Source organism: Takifugu rubripes, chromosome 15 (genome assembly GCF_901000725.2).
Source record: "Takifugu rubripes chromosome 15, fTakRub1.2, whole genome shotgun sequence".
In the NCBI taxonomy this organism is placed as follows: Eukaryota; Metazoa; Chordata; class Actinopteri; order Tetraodontiformes; family Tetraodontidae; genus Takifugu; species Takifugu rubripes.
The window spans coordinates 9,373,524-9,398,018 of NC_042299.1; the positions used below are offsets into that span (position 1 = coordinate 9,373,524).

Sequence of the window (24,495 nt, forward strand, 5' to 3'; positions counted from 1 at the left end):
TCTGTTGACATCTAGGGTGAAAGTGAATAATGATTCATGCAGACTGCAAAAATCCTCAATTTGGACTTTTTATTTCTTCTTAAAGATGTCCTCAGAAGTTGTGCTGCACACCCTGAGAGAACAAGTAAGGATCAGCGACGCCATTACTTTAGACCTAGAGGAAATGGCTTGATGGATTATGATGCAGCACAAAATGCTGTAAGAAAGGGGCACAGAAGATACATGCCAAGTATATATATGTGTGTGTGTGTGTGTGTGTGTGTGTGTGTGCGTGTGTGTGTGTGTGTGTGTGTGTGTGTATATATATATGGTTTTTTTTTCTAAAACAAAAAAACAATCAAACAAAAAAAACAGTAGCATCTGTATTTTGTCTTCATGTCTCGTCTGTAGCTTCAGCCTGGAGCGTCTTGTGTGCCAGTCACCATCACAACCGTTTGAGGGGCTGTGGCGGGTTCATCTGTAGAGAGTTCAACCCTAAAAGGTTTTCTATCCTGTCATGTGATGAACTTTTATTGATCTAAACTAGTGTGATTTACCCACCAAGTCAGCAGAACAGGGTGAACTAAAAGAACACTTTCTGAACCATTTTGAAAGCTGGACGTGGTTGCTGTCATCTAAATATGAGTAGAGGGTTTAGAAATGAGCTGTATGGTTTCCTCCTCCACTCTTTTCCAGAGGCAACGACCAACACAGGACAGTGGACCTGGCCTGTGACCACAACAGTGTGGTCATGGCTCCGTTCTCAGGCTCTCTGGCAGGCCCTGTCAGTCACAGACACATTGATGGAACCCACCATCATGGAGTCACACTCCTCAATGATGGTAGGAAGGAAATGTCAGAGCAGCTTTATAAACTCCCCTTTTCATTGAGTTTGTGTATGGATCAGCCACAATATGAGAGGACAGAACTTATAAAACTATATTGCCAGCGTGAACTTCATGCTCAGACGTCCTTGTTTCCCTGTCATCAGAGCACTGTGTTCACATCTTCAACATGCAAGCCTTACGTTCCACTGGACATGTGACTCGGGGAGAACCTTTGGGTCGTCTGGCACCACGGCAGGAGGCCTTTCAAGATATCTCCCCCCACCTGAAGTTGCAAATGTGTGATGGCAGCGACCCTTCACCTTTCTTGGGTCTTTGATTCTGTTGTCATGTTGTTTATGGCAGTAGGCACTTTTCAGTGTGCGGAGATCACATCTGCTGCCAATGTGACACTTCTTTATTTAACCACTTAAAAATGAAAAATTAAAGTAAAAAAAATAAGCATTCAAATATTAAAACTCCTCGTTCTTCACGTAACGTTAAATTTGATTTGATCTACATTCTGATTCATTGATGAAATTGAATGATGGCTCATAAGAATATGAGCCATAAAGAATAAGGAGAGTTTTAAGAAGATTTAAACACCACGCTAATTTACACCGCGGCACTTTTTGGTGCTTTGGTCAAAGGATATTTAAAAACGAAAGTGCCACATCGGCAATCGGAGTGTAACACTTATAATTAGTCAGTAGATGGCGCCGTTCAACAAAGAGTACGAACAGTCGATCTGTGACTGTGAGGTCATTTAAGCATTATAACGATTATAACAACATAAAATACAAGATTAGGTTGTCTACATAAAGGTCACTCGGACACGCAAATTTCGAATCTGAAGTCAGATGTTCGACCATTGCTGCGTTTGGCACGATTGCCATCTAAAAGTGGCTCAACAGATTTATGTCGGTTTATGGTTTTTCCAAATCACAACAAGGCGAGTTGCAACGATGACGGTCCGAAGCTGTGAAATGATGAGAAGTAGCGTTCTTCAGCTTTAAGTGAAGGGAGCTGAATGAAGGTCGAGCCTGCGGTGTGCGCCGACGCTGGAGGGCTGGTCCATGCCGGAGCCCCGGGAGTGGGCGAGCCGGGATAGGCTGGGAGTTTGGTCGGACGGAAGAACGGGCTGATTATTAAACTCCTGCCGGGATCCGAGCGGGCGAATGTTGAACAGGAAATCTGCCGGAGTGAAATCGGGAAGCCTCGCGTTTGTTGCCTTCGAGGGGATTTTACGCATCGGCGAATGACAAGTCACGACGCCGTGCAAACTTTCTCAGCCGGGTTTGATCGCTCGTAAAAGCCAAAAGGGAATTCTGTCTGTTTGGGTTGTTTTTCTTTCCTTTTGAATCGGGGGTGTGCAAGAAGAGGACCATGCCACGGCGCACGGTACAAGAAGTCACAGTGCAAGACGTCCAGAAGCGGAGAATTCCGAACAAACATTACGTAAGCTTCATTTAAACTCCACCAGCGGCGATTAACGGCCTGGTCTCATGTGAATTTTACCCTTCTCTCCCTCTTCCTGTCAGACAACGTGAAAACAAAGAGCGGATCAAATTCCATCCCTCAAAGTCGGTGGAAAAGAACAGCAAATAGCTACTCATGGTCTTAATTCCATGAAAACGGAAGAGCAAATAATGTAGAAAGTGAAGAAAGAGCATTGATCCGAGTTATTAGGCTTCATTGATTCTTCTTTTTGGCTTAGAGAGATAATCAAGAGTGTTTTACAGTTAAGAAGGAGCACCTCAGGGTCTTTAATCTACTTAATAAGAAAAACATGGAAGCAAGAGTTGTTGTTTTTCTTCCCCCCAGTGTTATCACTTAAATTCAAGCTAATTTTCTTTGTGTGAATCCATCATCTGCTGTAGTCCAACATGAGTTCAGGGAGGTTCTAAAGACCCTGCAGAGCCACTAAGGAACCATAATTGAAGTCAAAGTTTGAATGGAAACAGTTTTGTGGCCCACAGGGGACCTGAGAAGGCAGCCGAGGTGGAGAGCCTGGCTGGGACAAAGACATGTCATTTTTCTTTGTTATTCATAAACCATGACAGATTTCTTCATTCTGCTCTGAAATAGAAGGATACATGTGAGGGAATTTGACTGCAAATGTTTTTTTTTTTTAAAAAGACGTATGACATCATAAGCTGCGGAGGGCCAACCCCCGAGAGCCAAAGCAACGCTGGTGTTAATGCCGTGGACATGTTGTGGGCCTGCGGGTGCACGCTTGTATGGCCATTTGCATCCATCTGTGTGTGATATTATGGACCGGGCGATCTAGTTCAGCTGCGGGTGTTGGCGGTGAAGGACACAGAGTTCTCAAGGTCCCCGTGTCTCGTCCGTCTGTCCTTTGGCTCCGTGGTGTTTTGAGCCTTGTGCAGCCAGAGACGCCTTCTTTCTTCTGTTACCCTGTTGGGACACATAAAAAAGGTCCCTTCTATTCTCCTTTTTGACCGAAGATATCTACGCTCTTACAAGCCTTCAACCCCCTTTAGCGTAGCAGCTTCGATGCCCCTTGTAGATAGTGAGTAATATCCTTAAAAACACACGTCATGTTTCCATCCCTGGCACTTGCTTTGAAGCAAGAACTTGTGGTTGAGCAGTTTAGCGTTAGCACTAGCCGAACGTTGAGTTTACTGGGGAGAAACACTCTGTTTTGAGTGAATGCAGCCTCCCCGACGGCCTATAACAGTTGCTCCATCCATATATCAACCCTAGTACCCTTAAAGAGGCTTAGAGTCCAGGGAAGGTCTGGGAGTCAGGCCAGCAACGGTCAGCCAGCCAGACACGGCGAGTCACCAGGGAGTTTCCAGCCGCGCCATCTCCCCCTTCTTGTGCTTGAATTGCGTCTGTTGCTCCTAGACTGCGCTGAAGAGGCGAAAGGCTTTTGGAGGTTTTGTCTCATGGAGGAGTTGAATTAGCAATAAGCAACGGCAAAGTTGCAGCTTTCATTGAACCAAAATGAGACCAGTAATAAGCCATGAAAGGCGAGACGAGATGCATGCCGCCTAAACTGCTTATCTGCGTCCTGTAGCAGCGGCCGATGGTCTTGATCGTATCTCATTCTGACATGGTGACTCATGTTGTCAGACAACCCTGCTCTCTTTTGTTTTTGTCTCTATCCGTCAGTCAATCAATCAATCAATCAACCTTTATTAATACAGCATCTGTTACAATCCAAATGATATCTAGGCGCTTTACAGAATCCGAAGAAAGCAGTGGCGAGGAAAAAAACCCCTATAAAAGGAAGAAACCTTGCCCAGGACCAGGCTCAGGGCTGGGCAGAGAGGGAGGAGTAGGGGGGAAGACAGGTAGAAGATACAACAGGCATAGATCACGCAAATACGTTAAAACAAGCTGTCAGTAAAAGGGTTGAGTGGGTCAGCGGGGTCAGAGGTCAGCAGGTCAGCGCGCAGCCATGAAGACCACAATACATGTGTGGAGATTTGAACGGCTGTGGAATCATCCTGCTTCTTGTGTTCACCAGGTCTACATCATCAAAGTGTTCTGGAGCGATGGCAGCACAGAGGTCATCTACAGACGCTACAGCAAGTTCTTCGACCTGCAGGTGAGTTTGCTGGGGTCCCCCCGTCTTTAACCTTTCTCAGGAGATGGTTAAATACACTCGGAGAGGGAATGCTTCCTACGTCGTGGTTCACCTGTCCACCTATGTGACACTAGTATTTAAATCGTGTAGGATGAGCCTGAAAATGGCCCAGTAGCATCAACACCAGCGACCGCAAGTCACTACCACAAAAATGTCTGAATCATTTCCGAGCGTCACGTCGGAAAAGTGTGTTGCGCAAGGGCAGAATCCCATGAGCATCCCTGTTTCTCTTCCTCTTTCAAAGGCAACAGATCGAGCCGTGTCTGGGCTCGGATAGCACAGACTCCAGAAAACCTGGGCTGGAAAATGCTTTTAATGAGCCCGTGGTCGATTTAGGCAAAGCTTAATGCCGACCCAAATTGGATTAAATTCCTTTTGATTGATTAGGAAGGCCCAAGCAAGAGCAATGAAATCTACATCAGAGCGCTCTGTAGAGATTCCTCTGAGTTGTAATGTGGCCTTGTTGCTATGGGAGGAGGAGCGTCCTGCCAATCTCTCTGTTCTGTATCGGATGCAGAGTCCGGTCTGATCGACAGACGGGACCAAGTTTCTGTGTCGGAATTAATCGTTGATTGGGCAAAATGCAGATCATCACATAGCATATCTGGGTAGTCAATGTCAACATTTACAGGCATGCAAAAAACCCAAATTCCCGAGTCAGTTCAATTAAATAAAATGCCCGGCTTGATTAAAATCAGCCCAGAGAACTCCAAGTCGGATTAACATCCCAAAATATCTCCGTGGCGAGTCGATTTATAAGAGCCCGTGGACGGTGAGCTAGCCTATGCGATCTGCGCATGCGCTAACTTTCCCTTTATGTTTCACTGACCTGAAAGCAAAGGCATCCCAGGTGCGCGGTGCAGCAAATACTGACGTGTTAACTCGTCCTTCGCTGCTGTCGAATTAGCTGGGGCCGCTACCTCGCTGGCTAACTTCTTTATAGATTGTTGTGTTGTAACAGAAAAGGTCAAGCAGTGCGGCCCAAGAAAAATAATGTAGAACTCTAAAATCGACAGCTAGCGGGGCGGGTGGCGGCTTGACTCCACCAAAGACTACTGAAAAACTGCTTTGTAGACAAAAATGTCCGGTTGTGTAAATAAATCACGTGTAGTTCACTTTAGATGTGCGTGTAAACGCACTATTATTATTAACTCTGTCACTGATCCAATCTAAGCCAGGCTTAATTACTTCTTAGCTTAAAGAAAGATGCTTGAAGAGCATGATCGAATTGCTCTGCTGAAAAATAATGATTCATTTCTTCAGTTCTGGTTTATATACCTCCCAAAGAGGTTATCTTCAGCCTAGCTTGCATGGTAGCGATCTCTGATTTTTAGTGGGATAGCGCTGAATAAAATTCAACTGGTCTGTAGCTTCAGAGAGAGTGCACAGATCTTTCCTTTCTAGGAACTGGGTCATCGCCGTGACTTTTGTGATTTCATTTCCATGTAAGGGGGCTGTTTCCATCCTGCATAAATGGTGACAAAAAGGCTGTATAGCCACTTGGCTACACGCTAACATGTGCAAATCACCACATGTTTGCAGGCATCCAGTGTAGGATCGAGTTTACATTGATTTGTTGTTCATCGGATGTCTTTAGACTCGCTTACAACATTACTGCAGCTAATATCTGTGGCGAATAATGAAAAGACTGAATGTCAGTTGTCATGTTGACATTTCCTGAGACAGTTTCAGGCTTACCCAGTTTATTAGCCATTGGAGTTGCTTTATTTTAAATAAATAAGCCTTTTAATCAACCATTTATTGATGTTTGCAGGAGTTGCCAAATATCTTTCAGCTGAGCGGGGTTTCCTTTGAGAAATTTCCACTGACAGATGTCTTCCAGCTGGGGCCTGTGGATAATCCAACCACCTCTCTGATTACATTAAATCTGGGGTTCATTTAATTGACCTAAAAACTGAAACGTTGGCCTCTATTGCCATTGATGGAGGGGTTGAGTCCACAGAATAGACGTTAAGATGGCGATATCTGCATTTATATTGACCCTGTATTGAGTTAACAGGGCAAATATGCTAAATATACTGGCAAAATATCCAGTTAAACTGGCAAAGTGTGCCATTGAAATGGTAAAATATCCAGTTAAGTGTCCAGTTAAAGTCGTCCTTGTATGTTATCTGTGATGACTTAATGAAAGGGGCGGAAAGAAAAACAAGGTTTTCAGCATGAATGTTACAGCTTTTCACTGAGCGGCTGCTGCCAAAGACTGTTTAATGGGCCGAAGTGGCAGAATGTGTGTGATGTAGTATGCAAAAGACTCGATTTGTGGGGTTTTAATAGCAGCCTGCACGTTGTACAATCCAGCTATTACGAGATGGCTGCATAAATACACAGTTTCCAGATGGATTTACAGGTTTTAATATCCTGCAGCTTGCGTGCTGCAAACTGCTCTGTTGTTTCGTCAGCATCCCTTTGACAATTTGCTCCAAATTAGCTGATAAAGTTCTCAGTTTCAGTCTGTAGATAATATTTGCAAGTTCCTCATGACCTCAAACGTAGAGGCGTAGGATGCGAGCGCCGGGTTGTGAAGAGTGCCGCCGTGGTCGGTGACCTTTTAAACCGTGGCTGAACACAGACACAACTGACCTTTTCCAAAGGCTAATTATGTGATTAAAGTGGAAATTGATGAGACAAATGCGTGTGACTTTCTTATATGGCTGTTTATGTCTTAATTGGAAAGAATTTGGTAAATAAAAATAGCTCGGTAATGGAGACATAAAACGCCTTTTCCGGTTCTGCCTGGTTACTCTATCAACAGGTGTGGCTCCTCTAAGCCCGTCCGCCTTTATGCCGACCCCACATGTCGCGTTCGCTGCCCTCAGACTGAAATGAGCTCAATAGCCTGGTGAGGTCCTGTGCAGTTGAGCAGTCTGTCCAAGGCCGCTGTACTTTGAATGTGTGATGTCGTGTGTGTGATGTAAGCAGCACTTTCAGATCTTTACTCTCTCCAGATGCCTGTTTTTCTGAGTGGCTCTGATTACAGGCGGGGCGCGTGCTCGCTCACCGTCGAACACATGGCAACCATTACCGTGTGGGCGGGGACAGCGACTCCAGTCTTTTAAACATCTCTCTCTGTGCTGCGTCTTCCTTTTTTTTGTTATTATTCCTCTTGTTGACACCGTAATTCTCTGCTCCAGGCTGACGCTGTTGTTTTGCACTGTCTGGCACTGTGTCCGTTCACCCATTTTGGCCTCGAAGAAGAAACCATTACCGCCGCGTATCATTTTTTTCGTACCTGTTTGATACCCGTAGTTTGTTTTCCTAGGCCAGATTACAGATTTGTTTAAACGTGGCACCTAGCTTCACGCTTCATAATGCCCAAATTGAAACACAGATGTGAGCAAAAGCTCTGTAAAGCAGTAATATGTTTGGATTCCTGCACCACAAAAGACCCGGAGTTGTTTTGGACCATGTCTTGTATGCTGTGTTCCTTAATTCCACATCATAGATCCTCTTCAGATGGTTTCGAGGCAATGTTCGATTTTAGGTGAATTTTTAACTCTTAAATTGAAATACTTCCATTGGGAATGTTTATTCCTCTCGGCTTGAAGCCTCGTGTGGGCTCATGAATCAGATGGCACCGCTCACATTCCAAGTATGGTTTGGATTTTAGTATTTTAGATTGTAAACCTACAGTAAACCTTTTAGCCACTGTTGCATATTTAGAAGGTGACGCAGCGCTCAGATAACCAGAAGGAACAATGAAAATGTGCCTTAACCTTCAAATACTCCATGGAAAGATGGAATATTTCATCAGTATAAGACCAAAAATGTATTTTTGAGCAGCAGTTAAAGATTTGACCGATTTCACGTTGCATCGCTTTTGATCAAAAGCAGAAGTTTTTAATATTTTAAAAACCTTTTTAAACACTTATTTCCAGAAAGACACGTGGGAAGGCGCGAGGTGCGCTTCATGATCGGCGGGGCCGGCTGTCACACGTGCATAAATAACCGGGAAGCAAAGAAACGCGAGGGTTCAGAATGATGAAGTTTCAGGAAGAATATGCTCGGCCAAAAGATCAGAAGCGGGGAAACGAAAAGCTGGTTTCAAAGACGGACGCGCGGTGCCACAGCTCGCTCTGTCTCTAAAATTGAAGGGGCAGAAATGTTCCACTCTGTCAGGGGTGCTCTGCACAGCGAGCAGCATAGGAAGGAGGGAAAAAAAACATGCCATATGTTCTGGTCGTCCATCGTCTCTGGCAGGATTTATTGGCCGAATTCCTCGAAGGAACTGCTGATTCGAAAGAGACAAAAAAATCCCCTCCGCCCTTGCTTGTCCTGTGTTTTTATGGATTTGTATGTGCGCATGTGAAAGCTGTACATGCTAATAGGAAAACTGTGGCGTTTCAGATGGAATTGCTGGATAAATTCCCGGTGGAAGGAGGCCAGAAGGATCCGAAGCGGAGAATCATTCCGTTCCTCCCAGGTAAGAGTTAAACACATGTCTTGCCCCCCCTCTGCAGATATTAAACGCACGTGCACAAAAGGCAAATAAGGAAGGAAATCTCCCTTCTAACAATATCTGCCAATATTTGCAAATAAACAAGGAAAAGCTGGGAAATAGAAATGGAATAAATGAAATGGTGGAGATGTTGAGAGGGAGTGGGCTCCTTGGAGGTCTGGAACTCACTCACTCACACACACACGTGTATGCCCACAGAGACGGGAGAACAGCTATGTTAAGGGTTCTGTCTTCTGTCACCCCTGATAGTTTCAGCTGCGTCCTGCGACCTTGACACAGGAAGTATCGCAGTGCAAAGTGGCGCAGGAAGAAGCCAATGACCCTAATCCGATTAGAGACAGAAAGCACATTCTCTATCCGTTGCTGTTTCCAGTCAAAAGCGCCCTGGCACAGGAGAAACCTACACCTTCTCGTTTACATTAAACTACTTCCTGACTGAGTGAACACGAAAAAGTTCTCCTTGCTTTCGACATCACCTTCCATCAGTGACCTTAGTTGTGTCCTTCTAGCATGTTTGATAGCCAGTGAGGTCATTTCTGGCAAGATTTGGACATTCTTTTACAGAGTGGAATCTTTTCTTGCTTGTTGTTTCATAGTTTCTGGAACATTTTCATTAAAACAAACGTTGTAATTCTGCAATTGTGTGTATTTATGGGCTGCTGCATTATTATTCCTAGATGGTGCTGTTATATGGGGCTTATTATAAGTGAGTATGAAAACAGTAATATGCACCTGTCTGAGGTGGATGCTAAGAAAAAAAGTCATAAAATTGTTAGTGTTGTGCAAAATTCTGAAATGCGGGAATGTGGTTTGTTTGACTCTAAGCTGTTTTTACTTGTTTTCTATCTCCGTATCAGCAGATCGCTTCTTCTGCATGGAGCCGCGTTTGCTTGCGGTCGATGTGATATTTCAAAAACGCGTCCTGCTCTTGGTTTAGGAGGTCATCAGATGAAAAACAGAAAACACCCAAAAACAGCGGGACCTTGTAGCGATGCGTCTCATCCAGGTCACGTTGGGCTCCTGCCTTCGGGCCAGAGCCAGAAGTGTTCTTGTCTTTCAGTTTTCGCTAGCTGAAGCCGTATTTCTTCTGTCCTTCTTTTACCATAGTGCCCTTGAAACCCAAGCAGAAGTCTTAAGTATCTAAACCATAAATCTGTAGAGGTTTTATCACTCTTAAGTAGTGGGGGGGTGGACATTTTGACCTGACCCGATTTCAGTATTTTACAGTAGAGAGAGGCTGTTGCTGACATGTCCTCACTTTTTCCTCTGTGCCATTTGGCTCCAGGGTTTCTCGTCTGTTCCTCCCATTATCTCTGCAGTGCTCCAGTCAGGTTTGGTTTTGTTTCTTGTAGCGAGTCAAGTTTCGGTATTTGGAAAAGCCCATCTGTGCTTGTTTGGCACAATTGTGGTGCAGATCTGAGCACGAGGGTTTGAAACAGTTACCAATAACCTGATGCGGAACCTCAGACTTGGAGTTTGAGTCCAGAGCTGTCGTGTTAATGGAGGAAAACCAGGTTTTAGGATCGTGTCTGGAAATAGTGCATGTGAGTCAAAGTCAGGTTGGTCTTTGAGTATGAGCTCCAGCATGTGTTTTGTTGGAGACTGTAGAAATTTCTCAGAATTGTCACTAACAAATGCTTAAATACTTTAAATGCCATCAGAAACCAAAGGGCAGAAATGAGCAGAGTTTGGACACAACACCCATCTTTGTCTTCCCTTTTCTGTCTCCTCTCCATTTAATGTCCCTGTTCTTTTAAAATAAAGTTGTTTGGTCCATCCTGACTCTGTTTAGCAGAAAGTTGCCCCCTGGTTTCACCATTTCCCTCCCTCCTCCTGCTCCTCCTGCTCCTCCCGCTCCTTCTCTGAAGGAGCTCTTTTCTCTCTGCAGCCATGCTTTGCCATGCATACAGAGTGGGCAGTGTTGAGTCAGGCCTTCTCTCCTGACCCCTGAGAGGTTTGGAAAACCATCAAGAAAGCTTTCTGTTTCAGGAGTCATGAGGGGAGGTGAAAAAGAGGGGGGCCGACAGAGGAAGAGAAGCATTCAGACGGTGAATTTAAGTCCTCTTTAACTTTCTCAAGCTGCCCCGAGCACGTGTCCAGCTTCAGATGCAGCCAGCGCTCTCATCGTTAGCTCGTCATTGTTTCATTACGATAATGTGTCATGCATATTCACACATGCGCACATATATTTGTGTCATTTTTGTTACAACCTTGAAGGCTTTATGTGTCCGGGTGGTTTCAAAGCTCAGCCGCAACATCCTGTCAGTCAGATTCATGTTTCAACAAGCGTTTTAGGTACTCTCTAAATAAATACCATGGCTCCTCGATGGAGGTAAAGCGGCAGCTTCCCTGAAATACCCCTTTTTTATGTGTCCAGGATGTTGTTTTTAGCCCCAAACTTCCTGGCAGGTATCGGTTTAGGTTGCAGCCAATTTTGTGGAGCTATTACAGAAACTTCAGTAGGAGGAGAAACTAAACACTGGATTCAGCCCCCTCCCAATTAAAAAAAAAAATGTAAATGTTTTAATAGGCCCATTTCTAGCCATGTCTTGTTATTGTTATGGCGACCGAGCTTATCTGCATCTGTGGTTATTCATGCCTGGAGATAAGAGCGGTGGCGTTTAAGTTGTCATGCAGGCCTAATGAGCGGACCAAAATAATTTATGGATGACTTGAAAGGGCCAGTTATTCAGCTCATTGTGCTGTCAGTGTTATTGATGATGTTGCGGATGATGCCAAATTTGCAAAACTGCTTTTTTTTGTTTTTGTAGGTGCTTAAATCCCTCACTTCTATTAGATCTCACTTATTGTTCATAGAACTCAACATCGGGAGAGGCTGGGTGGGTCTGATCCGCTTCCTGGTACCAGCTGACAGGTCTTTTAGGTCGCTCGGCTAAGGAGATTTTGTCCCCAGTAATGTTTAATAAAGCCTCTTTTCCCACCATTTGCATCACTTACCCAGGATTTTGGAAAAACTTGGTGCGTTCCCACCAAATTTACTGGGGGCAGTAACATTGCCCATATCCGCCCGGCATTTTGAGGGGCAGTTACGCTGATTGGTTGAACCAACCTTCTGCCTTTATTTCATGTCTGCGCACTTCCCATACTGGGACGCAAAAGTGATGGAAAAAAAAGTTCAATAATTCCAAGAAGAGCTAATAAACTGAAGAGGGAAAAAAAAGTTCAAACATGGGAAGTGGACCTTTTTTAAATTGCACTAGAGTTTCAATAGATATTCTCATAATTAACATTTTGACTTTTTTCCTCTCAATGTTTTGACAGTCTTGATCACATGACAAATGGAGCCGACGATGTGAAAGACGATGCATCTTCCTTTGCTAACATCTGTGTCTGTACTTCCAGGAAAGATCCTGTTCAGGAGGAGCCATATCAGAGATGTGGCCATGAAGAGACTGGGACCAATCAACGAGTACTGCAGGGTGAGCCAGCGGAGTAACTCCAGCTGTGAAATCTCTTTATATCCGCCTTTGCCTTGTTGTAATCTGTGAAAGGCAGGGGGGGGGGGGGCAAGTCCCTGCTGCATCTATCTTTGCAATAAGAGCGACATGAGTCACTGTTTTTCGGGATCAAACCGAGCCGCGTGACCCAGCCTGACGTCTGGGAGATGTTGTTGTCGTCTAAACCGCCACTGTTTTTCCTGAGAGATTGCGCAACCTCCAAGTCTGTGGAGCTTCTGTGGTAACAGGTAACAACCCAGCTGAGGTTTCCTCTAAAGCAAAGTAGGCCAACAATGGATATTTTTTTTTCAAGGGGAAGGAAAATGTGGTCACTCAGTATGTCCCTGCCTAAGGCAGGTCATAAATGCCCTTCATTTATAGAAAATGGCTCATGCGTGACCCTTGTATATAGAAACAAGCCACAATAGAATAGATGGATTCTTGGCTGAAAGAATCTTAACCACAAGAGGAGGGGGGTGGTCATTGCAGTTTAATTTGAGTCAATAGCTGAAGCAATGTTTCCTGGGCTTTATCAGCAGTGAGTTACACCCACTGGCAGATAAATACCATCTTGGTGGACGTAGTTTTGTGGCAAATGTCAAAGTTGTCCCGAGTGCAAAAAGCATGGATACTTGCTGAGCTTGCTCCAGTCAGCACATCCACAGCCGCCTGTGGCCCCTGTTTTTCTTCGGTTTTACAGGCTTGGCTTCAGGGCCTCCGCATCATACCCACCCCCATCTGTCTCCCAGCTAAAGGAAATTTTGAGGATGTTTTTGCAACTTAGTCGTGTCTTCTTGTACTTCTGGCTGTTACTTTATTACTTATCTGGGCATCATTAGTGTCTGATGAGTCTTATAAGTAGTTGAGACAGAAGAGAGTTTTAAGAAACAATGTTGAGGGCAGAAGGCGGGGTGGTGGTGTTGTCTGGGGTTAAAGGAATGTACAGCTGGGTTAGGCAACATCTTTAAGCACTTAATGTGAAAAATAGGAGTTTTGAGGGAGGACTGTATTGTGTTTTTTTTTTTTTTTCCTTTGAACGTCAATGGGTGTGCATATCTTCTCTCAGCATTGGAACATCTACAGCTTTACCTAGGAAAGAAAAGTCTGATGAATGAGCAAGAATTACAACAAAACCAGGCCCAAACATGTTGGGGGGGGCACCCACAAAGTGTCATTTAAACAGAATGTAATGATGCACATTACTCGATTTAGTTTGAAAACACATTTTTCCAGATCCAGAGCTGGATAATGTACATAGAACTGCTTTCATTGGCTTAAAAACAGCTTTTTTTCAGAATGAACATTATTATGCAGTTGTTGTGATACAACCAGTACAATGTCAGTGCCTTTTGAGGAAATCTGTCTTTAAAGTTTTGGCTTGTTTTTAAATTCATGTCTACATCACATCAGATGAGTTGAAGTAGGCGTAACAAAGAACATGACCGGAATGCCGCAACTAAGTTGGGCGGAATCTTTCCCGGTTTGTTTGTTTTTCCAGGTTAATCGGTAACAGGTGACATGCCTGTTCAGATAGAAGGCAACTCTTGGGAAAGGTAATGAGTATTGAGAAAAGAACCCAACAGTTTCTGTTATGCACAGTTTGGAACACATAAATTAAACCATCGACAGTCCCGAACTCCGTCCGCTCTGCTCCATCCAAGCACTCTGCCGCTCAGGCCATTTAACGATGAATCCGGGTTTGGAAGTGCCTACTTTGTATTTTGGGAAATGTTAAAACATGTTAGTGTAAACCCAAAAGTGCTGTTTTCATCCACCCAGGTAGCGTTTATGTCGACAAGGTGAAACTGCTTTTTCTGCAGGAAGAGCTGAGTCAGGCCTTGTGGTCTGCAGCTGACACTTTAGCCCAACTTGGAATTTCCCAGGTTGTAAAGTTCTGGATTTCTTCACGTCAGGAAAGACAGTCGAGCAACAAAGACAGGAAGAAAAGAAACATCTATTCATCTATTCAGAGACTGCTGACTCAGGATGAATAGAATCTCCACAGTGTCGAAGGAACTATTTTGTGGTTTTGGGTTCTCGGGCTCTGAGTCAGTCCAGAAGCTCCTGGAGGTCACAGAATCGCACCTGTAGCTCAGTAATGTCCATTGTCCATGTTTTTTTTTAATCTAAATGCATGTGGCCACAAAGCAACAGGCTGACACAATTAAGTTAATGCTGCCTGCTGTAACGAACCCTCATAAAGTCCATTTGCTGCAATATGCTGCTGCCTTATGGCTCCCTCCCTCCCCCCTGGTCTCCTCCCTGGGGAGAATGCTAATGAGTCGAGGGGCCACAGACGTAGACGAGGAGAATAAATCTACAGAGACCATGGTTTGTTTGCTAACGCATCGTGGCCTTAGCGGTGGCAGTGGGAAAGCAGGAATTGGGCGAGAGCCACTGACTTGATGTTGACTGTTTTTTTTTTTTTAAAGAAATCCCAGTCCTCCTTTATCGGTGTCAGCTGTTGGCATAAATATGACAGAGCAAGTGTATCACACGGGACAAGGGCACCTTGGTTGTCCCTTGAGCTTCCATTCCATAATTGTTGGCCCGTACGATGAATTTCAGAGACTGGGAAAGGTAGGCTGAGACTCTGCTCCTTCAAATGACTGAAGTGGAACACTTAGCAGTATTAAAATCAGTGGTAGAGGCCAGCGGAGGAGGCTTGATAGATGGCGTTGAGCTTTTGCTGCCAGCCTAAGAAACCTGAGCGAGCTCCCTTAGCTGTTAAAGTGTGAATCACTGCTGGGTCGATGGCTCGGGATCATCAGGCTCTTCGGGATTTGTGTTTTTAGTGTTTGAAAGGGTAAAAGCGGACAAAGAGTATTTCGGAATAAAAGAAGGCCCAGAGGAGAGGCGTGTTTGTGATAGAGGGCGATCGCAGCGGTAGAGCCGAAGAGGAACGCGCCTATTTGTCTTCGTGTCAGGATTCGTTTTGCCGCCGCCGCTGATTCTCCACAGACGAGCGCGCTCAGAAAGAAAAGCCGGCAAGGCGGATCAATGAACTGTGCTCAGAACCAGAGAGGACAGCAAACGGCTCTGCGTTATCACGTGCTTCTGTTAAACCCCCTTCTGATGAAAAGTCACACTTTTGGCATTCTCAGCATGGCTATGGGTTCACGTCTCGACCCAAATAAGCAGCCATTTCAAGGTTTCTGCCATGTTTCACAAATCCACCCCTGGATTTTTATTTTTTTTTAAGTGACCCTGACAGAGGAGGTAAGCACCAGCAGCAGGTGAAGGGCAAAGCCGTGCAAATACAAAGTAAAATGGATTTTTATGTTTGTAAAGAGCACACTAGGAAGCAAGCCGATGACTGTGCATAAAAGTAGTTCTGTGCCTTTCGGATGCCTTCGGTCCTCTTAAGTATAGTATGTAGTAATTGCTTCTTCTTGCAGCCCAGACACTCATGGAACACTATATTTAACCTCTGGCTGACTTCTCCTGTGTAGAGAGCAGGCTGCATGTGGGCGGGAGTGCATTTACCTAAGATTCCTGCTCTCTTTTGTCTGCCCACAGGCCCTCATTCAGCTGCCGGTCTACATCTCCCAGTGTGAGGAGGTCAGAGTGTTCTTTGAGACCAGACCTGAAGACCTTAACCCACCCAAGGAGTAAGTACAGAACGAACAAAGAGACTAAAAACTCCCCACACTCAGATACAAAGGCAGACAAACTTCATTCTTCCTGTGAATGATGTCATGCTGCGTCATATCCTGCCACCAGCTGAAGCTGCCTCGCAGGAATGAACATTGATCGTGCCTTTTAATAGATATGCTGTCCCTGCACGGCCTCCTGTCACTTTAGACGGAGCAAAACTCATGCGATGGAGTCCTTTTTGATTCGGCTGCAGTTCACGTCTGCAACCGGAGTTGATCTGAAAGCGTGAGAACCTGCTCTGCAGAGCTCATTCGACACATTCTCGCATAACGGCTGCCAAAGTGCGCTCAAGCCGAGACATTAGTGAGCCGGGGACGCCACACACAGGCAAGTGCCGACAGACGCAGGTTCACAAGGGTCGCTGGACACAGACGTGTTGCGATTTAAGGTTATCAACACCTTGGAGGATATGGTCGGCTGCTTTTATAGTCCATGAGATGGCGTTGCTTACGCAGCAACTGCTGGCTGATTTAGCACTTATTCCCTGTCATCAACTACCTAAGTGTGGAATTGGGAGTTTAAGGAGGTGTTTCAGTTGGCAGGAAATTGGGTTAAGTCCCAAAAATCAAACACACCTTCAATGATGCATCATTTTTAAAAAAGTGTTGACGTTGCCTACTTCAGTGATTCTCTGGTTTACAGCCTGACATTTTAATAAGTTTTACTAAGCTTCTCTAGCCTGTTGTAATTACACCAAAAATGTTCTGACTGCCATTATGCATTGTAATAAAGTGTCCAATTGCACCTCACACCTGATCTAAAAACGCGGGAAACAAAGAGGTGAAACTCTCACTGGTATAGATGACTAGAAGAGAGACCTTGGTTGGTGTTCAGGGCTATTAGTATTATTATTATTATTATTATTCTGCCAGTGCAGCCTGGTGTTTGGCTGACAGCGGAGCTGGTGCACAGACAGAGCAGCCGCTGCGGAACGGGATTTATCACAGCCTGTAAATCTTCTGCACTGAGGGGCATTTAGAGTGACAACAGAGTAAAGGAGGTAAGACAAGAGAAGGAAGCGGAGGACAGGCAGTGAAAAACCAGCAAAGGGGAGGGGTTCGCCGAAAAGAGGAAGCAAAGGAAATGGAGTCACACTGTCAAGGGGAATACACATAAACATGCTTTGAAATATTGCACAATTGGTTTTACACATTTGAGACAGCTACTTAATGTCCTATTTAATTGGCTTTATGAAGATAATGACTCCCCAAGAGAAAAGAACCAGTATGCACATAATCATCCCCTAAATTATTAGTGTTTTTTTTGGCCTGGCTATGGATCTCTTTTCATTGTGCACACATAGGTATCCCCTGAGTAAAGATTTACAGAGACTCGGCAATTAACACATTTGTCAACAGACGGAGGTTGCTAATCAATAATCGAGCTCGAGTAAAGATGGGGAGCTGGAAAAAGGCAGCTGACATAGTAAGATGATGACTGAGAGGAATGAGCAAGCGAGGGGAGGTGGGGGGGAATGCTGAGCATTAGCTTTGACATTTCAGGGTGTCTGGACATTGAATTATCTCCAGACTACTGCTGTGGAGTGATGGTCTATTCATCTGGCTAATGATAGAAGCAGCCACGGCAGATGCTTCGCCAAATTTGACAAAGCAGATTTTAGTGTCGAGCTGCTCACATTGATCCTGGCTGGAAGAGGCAAACAGTTCTTGTAATACCAAACATATATAATATTTAAAAGTTTTGGGTATGTAGCATATTTCCTGTGTAACAGTGAATCATTACACCGAATTGCCACAATTATGATTTATCAATCCACTGTGGTGACATTTTTTCCTCTTTTGCAACAGGGAACCCATAACGAAGAAGAAAACAGGTAAGAAGTCATTTTTTTCATATTGATTTAAATGATTTTATTATTTAACAAATAAACTGTAGTGTAAAATGTAGCATTAGCCCCACCCAGTGGCCAAAACCCTTCACTTCATGTGTTTGCGTCCTGGACGATGACACGTAAATTCGTGTCTCGCCTCGAATTAAATTTTATTGCACATGTAGCAGTAACATCTCTTGTTACAACTATCTTGCCCCCCATTCACTTCATTTTCTTCAATTAAATCCATGCCATTTTAATTTTCCTGTCCATCAGGGATTGTGGATCGAGCGACTACTTTCCTAAAGCGAGGTAGTAAACACTTGGTTGTGCTGTGTGTGTTAACCGGTGGGTTGCTAGTGGTATTTTCTCCCTATTCTCCCCCACCTAGTCGTGGCAAGTGGAAGGTGGGCTGGCGGCTTTGGGCTTGCATTGGTTCTGTAAAAGCAGGGATGTGTTGGGACAGAGCAGAATTATGCAGAATGCAGGTTTGCTTGTTGCATTAGTTAATGCTCCAAATCCAAATATCTGCAGTAATTGGACTTCTGTGATCCAAACTCACACTGGAATACTTTTTAAAATGCAGTTCATTGCTTCAAGGAGAGATTTTAATACTTATAATCAAATTACTTATTGTCTGTTTCCTGAGATCTGCATTCCCGAGTCCAGTTGAACAAACAACCTTTGTGTATCTGCATGACATCACCAAATTTCTGCACTAACTAGTAAATTACAACGAGCTATGCGCTAAATATTACTTGTTTTTAAACAATCTGTGCAAATAAATCATGTGGTCGGCATTATCAATGTACCAGTGGGCTCTCGAGTTTTTGTTTGATGCTCCCCGGTGGAGGGTTTTCATGGTGCTGGTTTGCTTCTGTGTGAAGATTTTTTTTAAAAAAAAGAACAGCTACTTAACTGATATCACTCTGCACATGTTTTAAATCCCTGCCCGTCACTTTAAACTCTTAGTATCCGCCTACGTTCCTGTCACTTACATTCTCATCATCTCTTTAATCATCATTCACCTCATCCAAATCATGTCAGGATAAAGTTTCCATACTGGGGATAAGTCTCCTCTATAAAGAAATCAATTTACAACTAAACTGTTGTGACCTCGGATGTAGAACCTGAGGAAGAATTCTGTCAATTTTAAGTAAATTTCAAATCTAATTTCACATAACATTTTAACATTTTTATAGGCCGTTTTACTGAAAACCACAATTGGAACGATAAGTGGAGGCTTATTTCATTGAGATTTTATCCTTTCACTGGCTAATGAGCGGAAGAGGAGAAATGGGCAAAAATGAACCTCTTTTTGGGTTTAATTCCCTTTGACAGGAGACTCTTCTGCAGCTGATGCTCTTTTCCTGGACCAGTATGTGGCAGTCACAGACTATGAGAAGCAGGAGAGCTCTGAGATCAGTCTGCATGTGGGCCAAGTGGTGGAGGTCATTGAGAAAAACGAGTCGGGTATGTTGAATGAGGCCTTTACAGGACGCACATTGCACCATGCTTTAACCGTGATAAGTCCCGTTTCTATTTTAATCCATCCCAAATCCATGAAATTGTAAATTTTCTGCGCTTTTCAGAGCACTTTTTTTCTATTAAATGCAGCAGATTTGACAGCAGCGAGATGATTTGCGCTCCCTTATGTGTTTTGCTTCTTTTAGGCTGGTGGTTTGTTAGCTCAGAAGATGCCCAGGGCTGGGTTCCTGCGACCTGCCTCGAAGCGCAGACACAGGATGACCCGGATGAATTCACCTTTCCAGGCGGAGAAGGTAAACTCCCAATATTCCAGTAGAATTTGCTCTGTGACTGTATTGTTGCAGTAGTGACACATTGAGAAATCTGTTAACAATCTAAGTAGTGTCATAAGCATAATGGCAGAGGTAGTATTACCATCATGTTAAGGGTGATCATTAACTCTTTGGACTCTAATTAACCACAAACTAATAAGCCGTTATTTTTATTTTGGTAATTTTTTTTAAAAACATTTTAAGAATGCTTTAATTCAGGATGAAAACACATCATCCAAATGGCTTATGTCATCTCTACTTCCTATTTTGCCGCTTTAACTGTTCTGGGATGTCAAGTGCCTCGCAGATTCTGGTCATTGCCGAGGCACGTGGGCCGCCGCAGAACTTTAGGGGATCTGTTCAGCACAGGCTTTGGGCAAGGTGGAGCGCACGCCTCTCTTCTTCCCCCTATTTCTGAATGCGTATACGCATGCCTGCATGTCTGTCCGAACACACAGAGCGGATCCACCACTGAGTGCATGTGCGTGTGTGTGTGTGTGTGTGTGCATGCAATGGTTGCTGCATGGGAATTTGTGTGTAAATGTTAACTGTTCCGTGAATTAGCTGTACAAGTGTCATCTCTGTTATCTGATCTGTACGATCATAGTATTGTCTGTTTTAGTAGAGTAAAAATAATGTGTGTCTTGGTTTAGTTTGTTTAGGACTGCGTGTTTAACCTGTTGCACTTGTGTGTATCTTGCATTTCTTCACTCCACAACACGCTCCCCAAGCCCTGCCCCGTGTTCTTTGAGGATTCCAGATGAGTGTATAAACCAGAACTTTAGAACTTGAGCTGAACATTCCAAACTGTTACGTTACAGTTTGTCTCCCCAGCTTATCGGCTGTTTGTCGCTGTGCCGGCTCAGGGGCAGATTTTGTGTTTTCATCACAGCCAAGTTTGGGTTTTTTTCTTACTTGCAGAAGAGAACTACTCTGTGATTTACCCGTACTCGGCCAGGGACGAAGACGAGATTGACCTGGAGAGAGGCATGATCGTCGAAGTGATCCAGAAGAACCTGGAGGGCTGGTGGAAGATCAGGTACAAATATTCATTACAGTACATTCATTCATTACAGAAATAAAACAAAGATTTTGAAAGGCTCGTTGAACTGCAGAAGATCTAAGGTCTATTATTAGCACGGGGGTATCTGAAGCCACGCCACCGCTCCTCTGCTCAGGTCCCACGGTAGAGAGGGCTGGGCCCCAGCCTCCTACCTGAAGAAGGCTGACATCCAGAGCCCAAAACTCTCAGCTGGTGCTGCAGCGCACGCCAGCACCAATGACCTAGATGGAGCTTCCAGACACAACATGCAGAACAACGCGGTCAAAGAGAACCGAGACAACAGCCACAAGGAGAACAGACTGTCATTTCTTTCTGAGAACAAAAGTATTTCACTTCCTCCTTGCTTGCTTTCAACAGCTAATGAAACATTTATACCCACCTCCAACTACTATAACATTCTTAATGTGGTTTTCTTCCAGGAGTGGGGTCAAGACACAGACCACCTCCACGTAGAGATCTAACTATTGTAATTATTTTTTAAATTATTCAAAGAGTGACCTCCACGGTTCACTGAGTTGACCTGTAACCTTTCCTCTTCTCTGTAGCCACGTGGTACAAACCTACCCAAGCCACCGGTTCCGCCACAGGTTGAGGAGGAGTTTTACACCATAGCGGATTTCCAGACAACCATTCCTGATGGGATCAGCTTCCAAGCAGGAGTCAAGGTTGAGGTATGTCAGAAGGCAAGGCTGTTTGTTTTGGCTGGATGAATCTTTGTGTGCTGATGTAAATGACTGTTTTATCAGGTGATTGAGAAGAATTCAAGTGGATGGTGGTACATCCAGATAGATGACAAAGAGGGCTGGGCCCCCGTCACTTTTATTGACAAGTACAAGAAGACCAGTAACGCCATCCGCCCTAATTTCCTCGCTCCTCTTCCCAACGAGATGGAAAAGCTCAAACTGGACGATGGCGGTTCCGCAAACGCTTCAGGCACGGACGACACCTGGTCCAAACCGTTACCAGATGAGCCGAACACGACCTCCGAGTCCTGTCCTCGGCCTAAACTTAGAGATTGGAAAGCTGTTTCCGGGAGGGTGGGTTCTGGGCCGTTACCTCCGGCTCCAACTGCTCCGCCTGCTGAGGAGAAACCTGCTCTTCCGCCTCGACGGGAGTCCATTAACAAAAGTTTCGAGTTGGAGATAGCTGAGAAACACAGACCGGACCATTCCAAACCATTACCCCCCAAACCTCCTGCGCCCGGGGTCATCGTGCCACTGGTGGCACCAAAGGCGGCCCCACTCAAACCAGACAAACCACCAGAGGCCAAGAAGGAAGACAAGAGCAAGCCGCTTCACCTTCGCAACGAGATGGGTCTAGAGTGTGGCCACAAGGTCTCTGCCAAAGAGGTGAAAAAGTGCAACCTGAAACCTGTGCCTAAACAACCGCCCAAACCCAAAGTGGATCCCCCAGAGGAGAAACCAGAAGTGGCCGGCCCGGCTGTGTTCATGAAGCCGAAGCCTGTGATCAGACCTAAACCTGTTCCAGCAGCTAAACCGGATCCTCCTGCAGAGAACAAGCTGGACATCACCAACCTGAGAAGCAAGCTGAGGCCCCCTAAGCCTGCAGACGTCAACTCTGACGGCTCCCCAGCGGTCAACAGTCCGGCCTGTAGCGGTACCCCGATCCTGAATAACGGGAAGCCTTCAGATGACCCAAAACTGCCCTTCAAACACATAAACGGTTTGAACCAGGAGAGTCCGTCCCCTCCCACAAAACCAGCCGTGCCATCACCCAAGGAACCTCCTCAGAGGCCCCCGATCATGGTTCCAAAGAGACCTCCTCCGCCAAGGAATCCATCCAGCCCAACTGACTTCAAACCTTTAAAAGAAGCCCTGGATGCCCCCAAGATGGCTCCACCTCAACTCAACCGGCCACCTCCCCCGAAGCCCAAAGGGTTCCTTCCAACGAACAAGGAGAAAGAGGAGCCCAAGGTGGGCAAAGTCTCAGTTGTCCCAAAGCCCCTGGCGAAGAGCGAGAAGCCCTGCCCCCCCAGTGACAAGCTGCCCCCATTACTGAAGGAAGCCAGCAGAGATGAGCTGTATTTGGCCGTGGCAGACTTTGAGGGGGACGACAACACCTCCGGCTTCAAGGTGGGGACGCTGTTCGAGGTTCTGGAGAAGAACGGCAGCGGCTGGTGGTTCTGTAAAAATGTACGAGAGGAAGTCGAGGGCTGGATCCCATCGAATTACCTCAGCAAAAAGCCTTAGTGATGTCGGGGGGGGGGGTCATACAAATACATTTAACCAACAGTTGAAACAGTATATCACCCTTTCGTAGTATTAGTGTCTTTTTATTGCATTGTTTTTTTTCTTTAAAGAGGTACCACCCTCATCTAATACGCTTCAAAAAACTGTCTACCTGAACCAGCAATAGGTCATGACGTTTTACTCAAACTCTGGAAATGCTCGGTCACATGACTAACGGCCCACCCAAGCCTTCTATAACACAGTGCCTCCACTTTATATATGCAAAGTGCTTCATATTCAGGATGCAACTGTAGGCAGAGTTGTTGGAATTAAACCAAAATGAGCATTAGGCACAGATGCTAGGCTATTAGTACTAACAGAGTAGAAGTACTGGTACTGGTTAACACTATTGCCACGCTTTCATTGTGGGCTGATAGTAATTTAACAGTTGTGCACTATTTTTTTAAAGTCATTTCAGGAGCATTTTTTTCTGACGTAGGGGCAGGAATGCGATGTTACATTTATTTTAGTTGGCTTTTATTGCCAGTGTTACAAAGATCAAGGAAAGTAACATTTAAAAGAAACAAAAAAAGCCAGTCCGCATGGATCTGTGCAATGGTTTACAGTATTTTAAGTGTACAGTGTGTTCTAAACTGAAATATTTGTGCTCAAATAACAGCAACATATGACCAGTGTATAAAAAAAAATAAAGTTTTACATGAATGCTTGACTGGTCTCAAGCATGGTCAGTAGAGCAGATTATTTTTATTGTATAGAAATGGGAAGCATGTCTTCGCTGTTGTCACTTTTTAGTTGATGGCCCATCCTATTTGGCAGAAAGTGTCACTAATTAGACAAGCGATTTAAGAATGGCCGTGGCGTAAACGTGCGCCTTTAGACAAGGCTTTAAGCTGTGACAGTGATGCAGATCTGCTTTTAGTCGCTACCTTATTCACCCGTGCCCCAGCAGAAACTGCAATAACCACGTAGAACTAAAGTGTTAAACCATCAGAACCAGAGGCAGAGGGAGGAACGGGCCGGACGGCGTCCCTTTAGGTGTCTTGGTCTCATTATTTACTGTTTTCTATGTATTTTTCATTACAGTGAGTCAGCTGTTGAGTCAATAAAGGGGGGATCATTTCAATTCTGGGTCTTTTGTCTTTGTTTTAATCATTTTCTTTTCCGTGATTAAATCATGCCTGTGTTTTCTGAGGAGGTTAGCTCGTCCAAAGAACTTTGGTAGAAAAGCAAAGTTCTTTAGATACTCAAAGTAAACTACCGGTATGTACTGAAGCAGCAATGCTTGTAAATATATTTTTTACATTGACAAAATATCAAATTTTATTCCATTTTGTTACCTAAGCCTGATTGGATTTAATACACCCCCCCAACAAGCAACAGTGGCTCCAAAAGTACGTTTAACAGGAAGAAACCTTGAGCGGGACAAGGCTTATATGGTGAGGAGGGGACCTCCTGGTGATGACCAGCTGGGTAAAGGAGGACAGACAACACAAAAATATCACTGGTAAATATAACCACACATAATTAAAGCTGTATGAGTGTTAAAGAACCCGTAACCTGTTAAAGTCATTTAAAGAACGA

At 44.7% G+C, this 24,495-nt stretch overlaps 1 protein-coding gene and 1 long non-coding RNA gene across 5 annotated transcripts; both read left to right on the forward strand.

The window, feature by feature from the left end:
• Window positions 1–390: 390 nt before the first annotated feature.
• Window positions 391–1,488, forward strand: LOC115252576 (uncharacterized). The gene is made up of 3 exons (XR_003890913.1): window positions 391–481; window positions 676–821; window positions 971–1,488. It is a non-coding gene; the product is annotated as an uncharacterized lncRNA (long non-coding RNA).
• Window positions 1,489–1,690: 202 nt separating this feature from the next.
• Window positions 1,691–24,037, forward strand: sh3pxd2b (SH3 and PX domains 2B). 4 transcript variants are annotated; one of them, XM_029847913.1, is made up of 15 exons: window positions 1,691–2,261; window positions 4,300–4,380; window positions 8,785–8,860; window positions 12,260–12,336; window positions 15,874–15,965; window positions 17,820–17,845; window positions 18,119–18,154; window positions 19,184–19,315; window positions 19,516–19,623; window positions 19,939–20,022; window positions 20,563–20,680; window positions 20,820–21,028; window positions 21,124–21,170; window positions 21,250–21,375; window positions 21,451–24,037. In XM_029847913.1, exons 1-15 carry the CDS (start codon window positions 2,190–2,192, stop codon window positions 22,912–22,914), a joined length of 2,748 nt encoding a protein of 915 aa, XP_029703773.1. In that variant the 5' UTR covers window positions 1,691–2,189; the 3' UTR covers window positions 22,915–24,037. The 4 variants fall into 4 exon arrangements, with proteins under 4 accessions (XP_029703773.1, XP_029703774.1, XP_011609577.1 ...); XM_029847914.1 differs by lacking the exon at window positions 18,119–18,154 and having other exon boundaries at window positions 1,694–2,261; XM_011611275.2 differs by lacking the exon at window positions 19,939–20,022 and having other exon boundaries at window positions 1,698–2,261.
• Window positions 24,038–24,495: the final 458 nt, after the last annotated feature.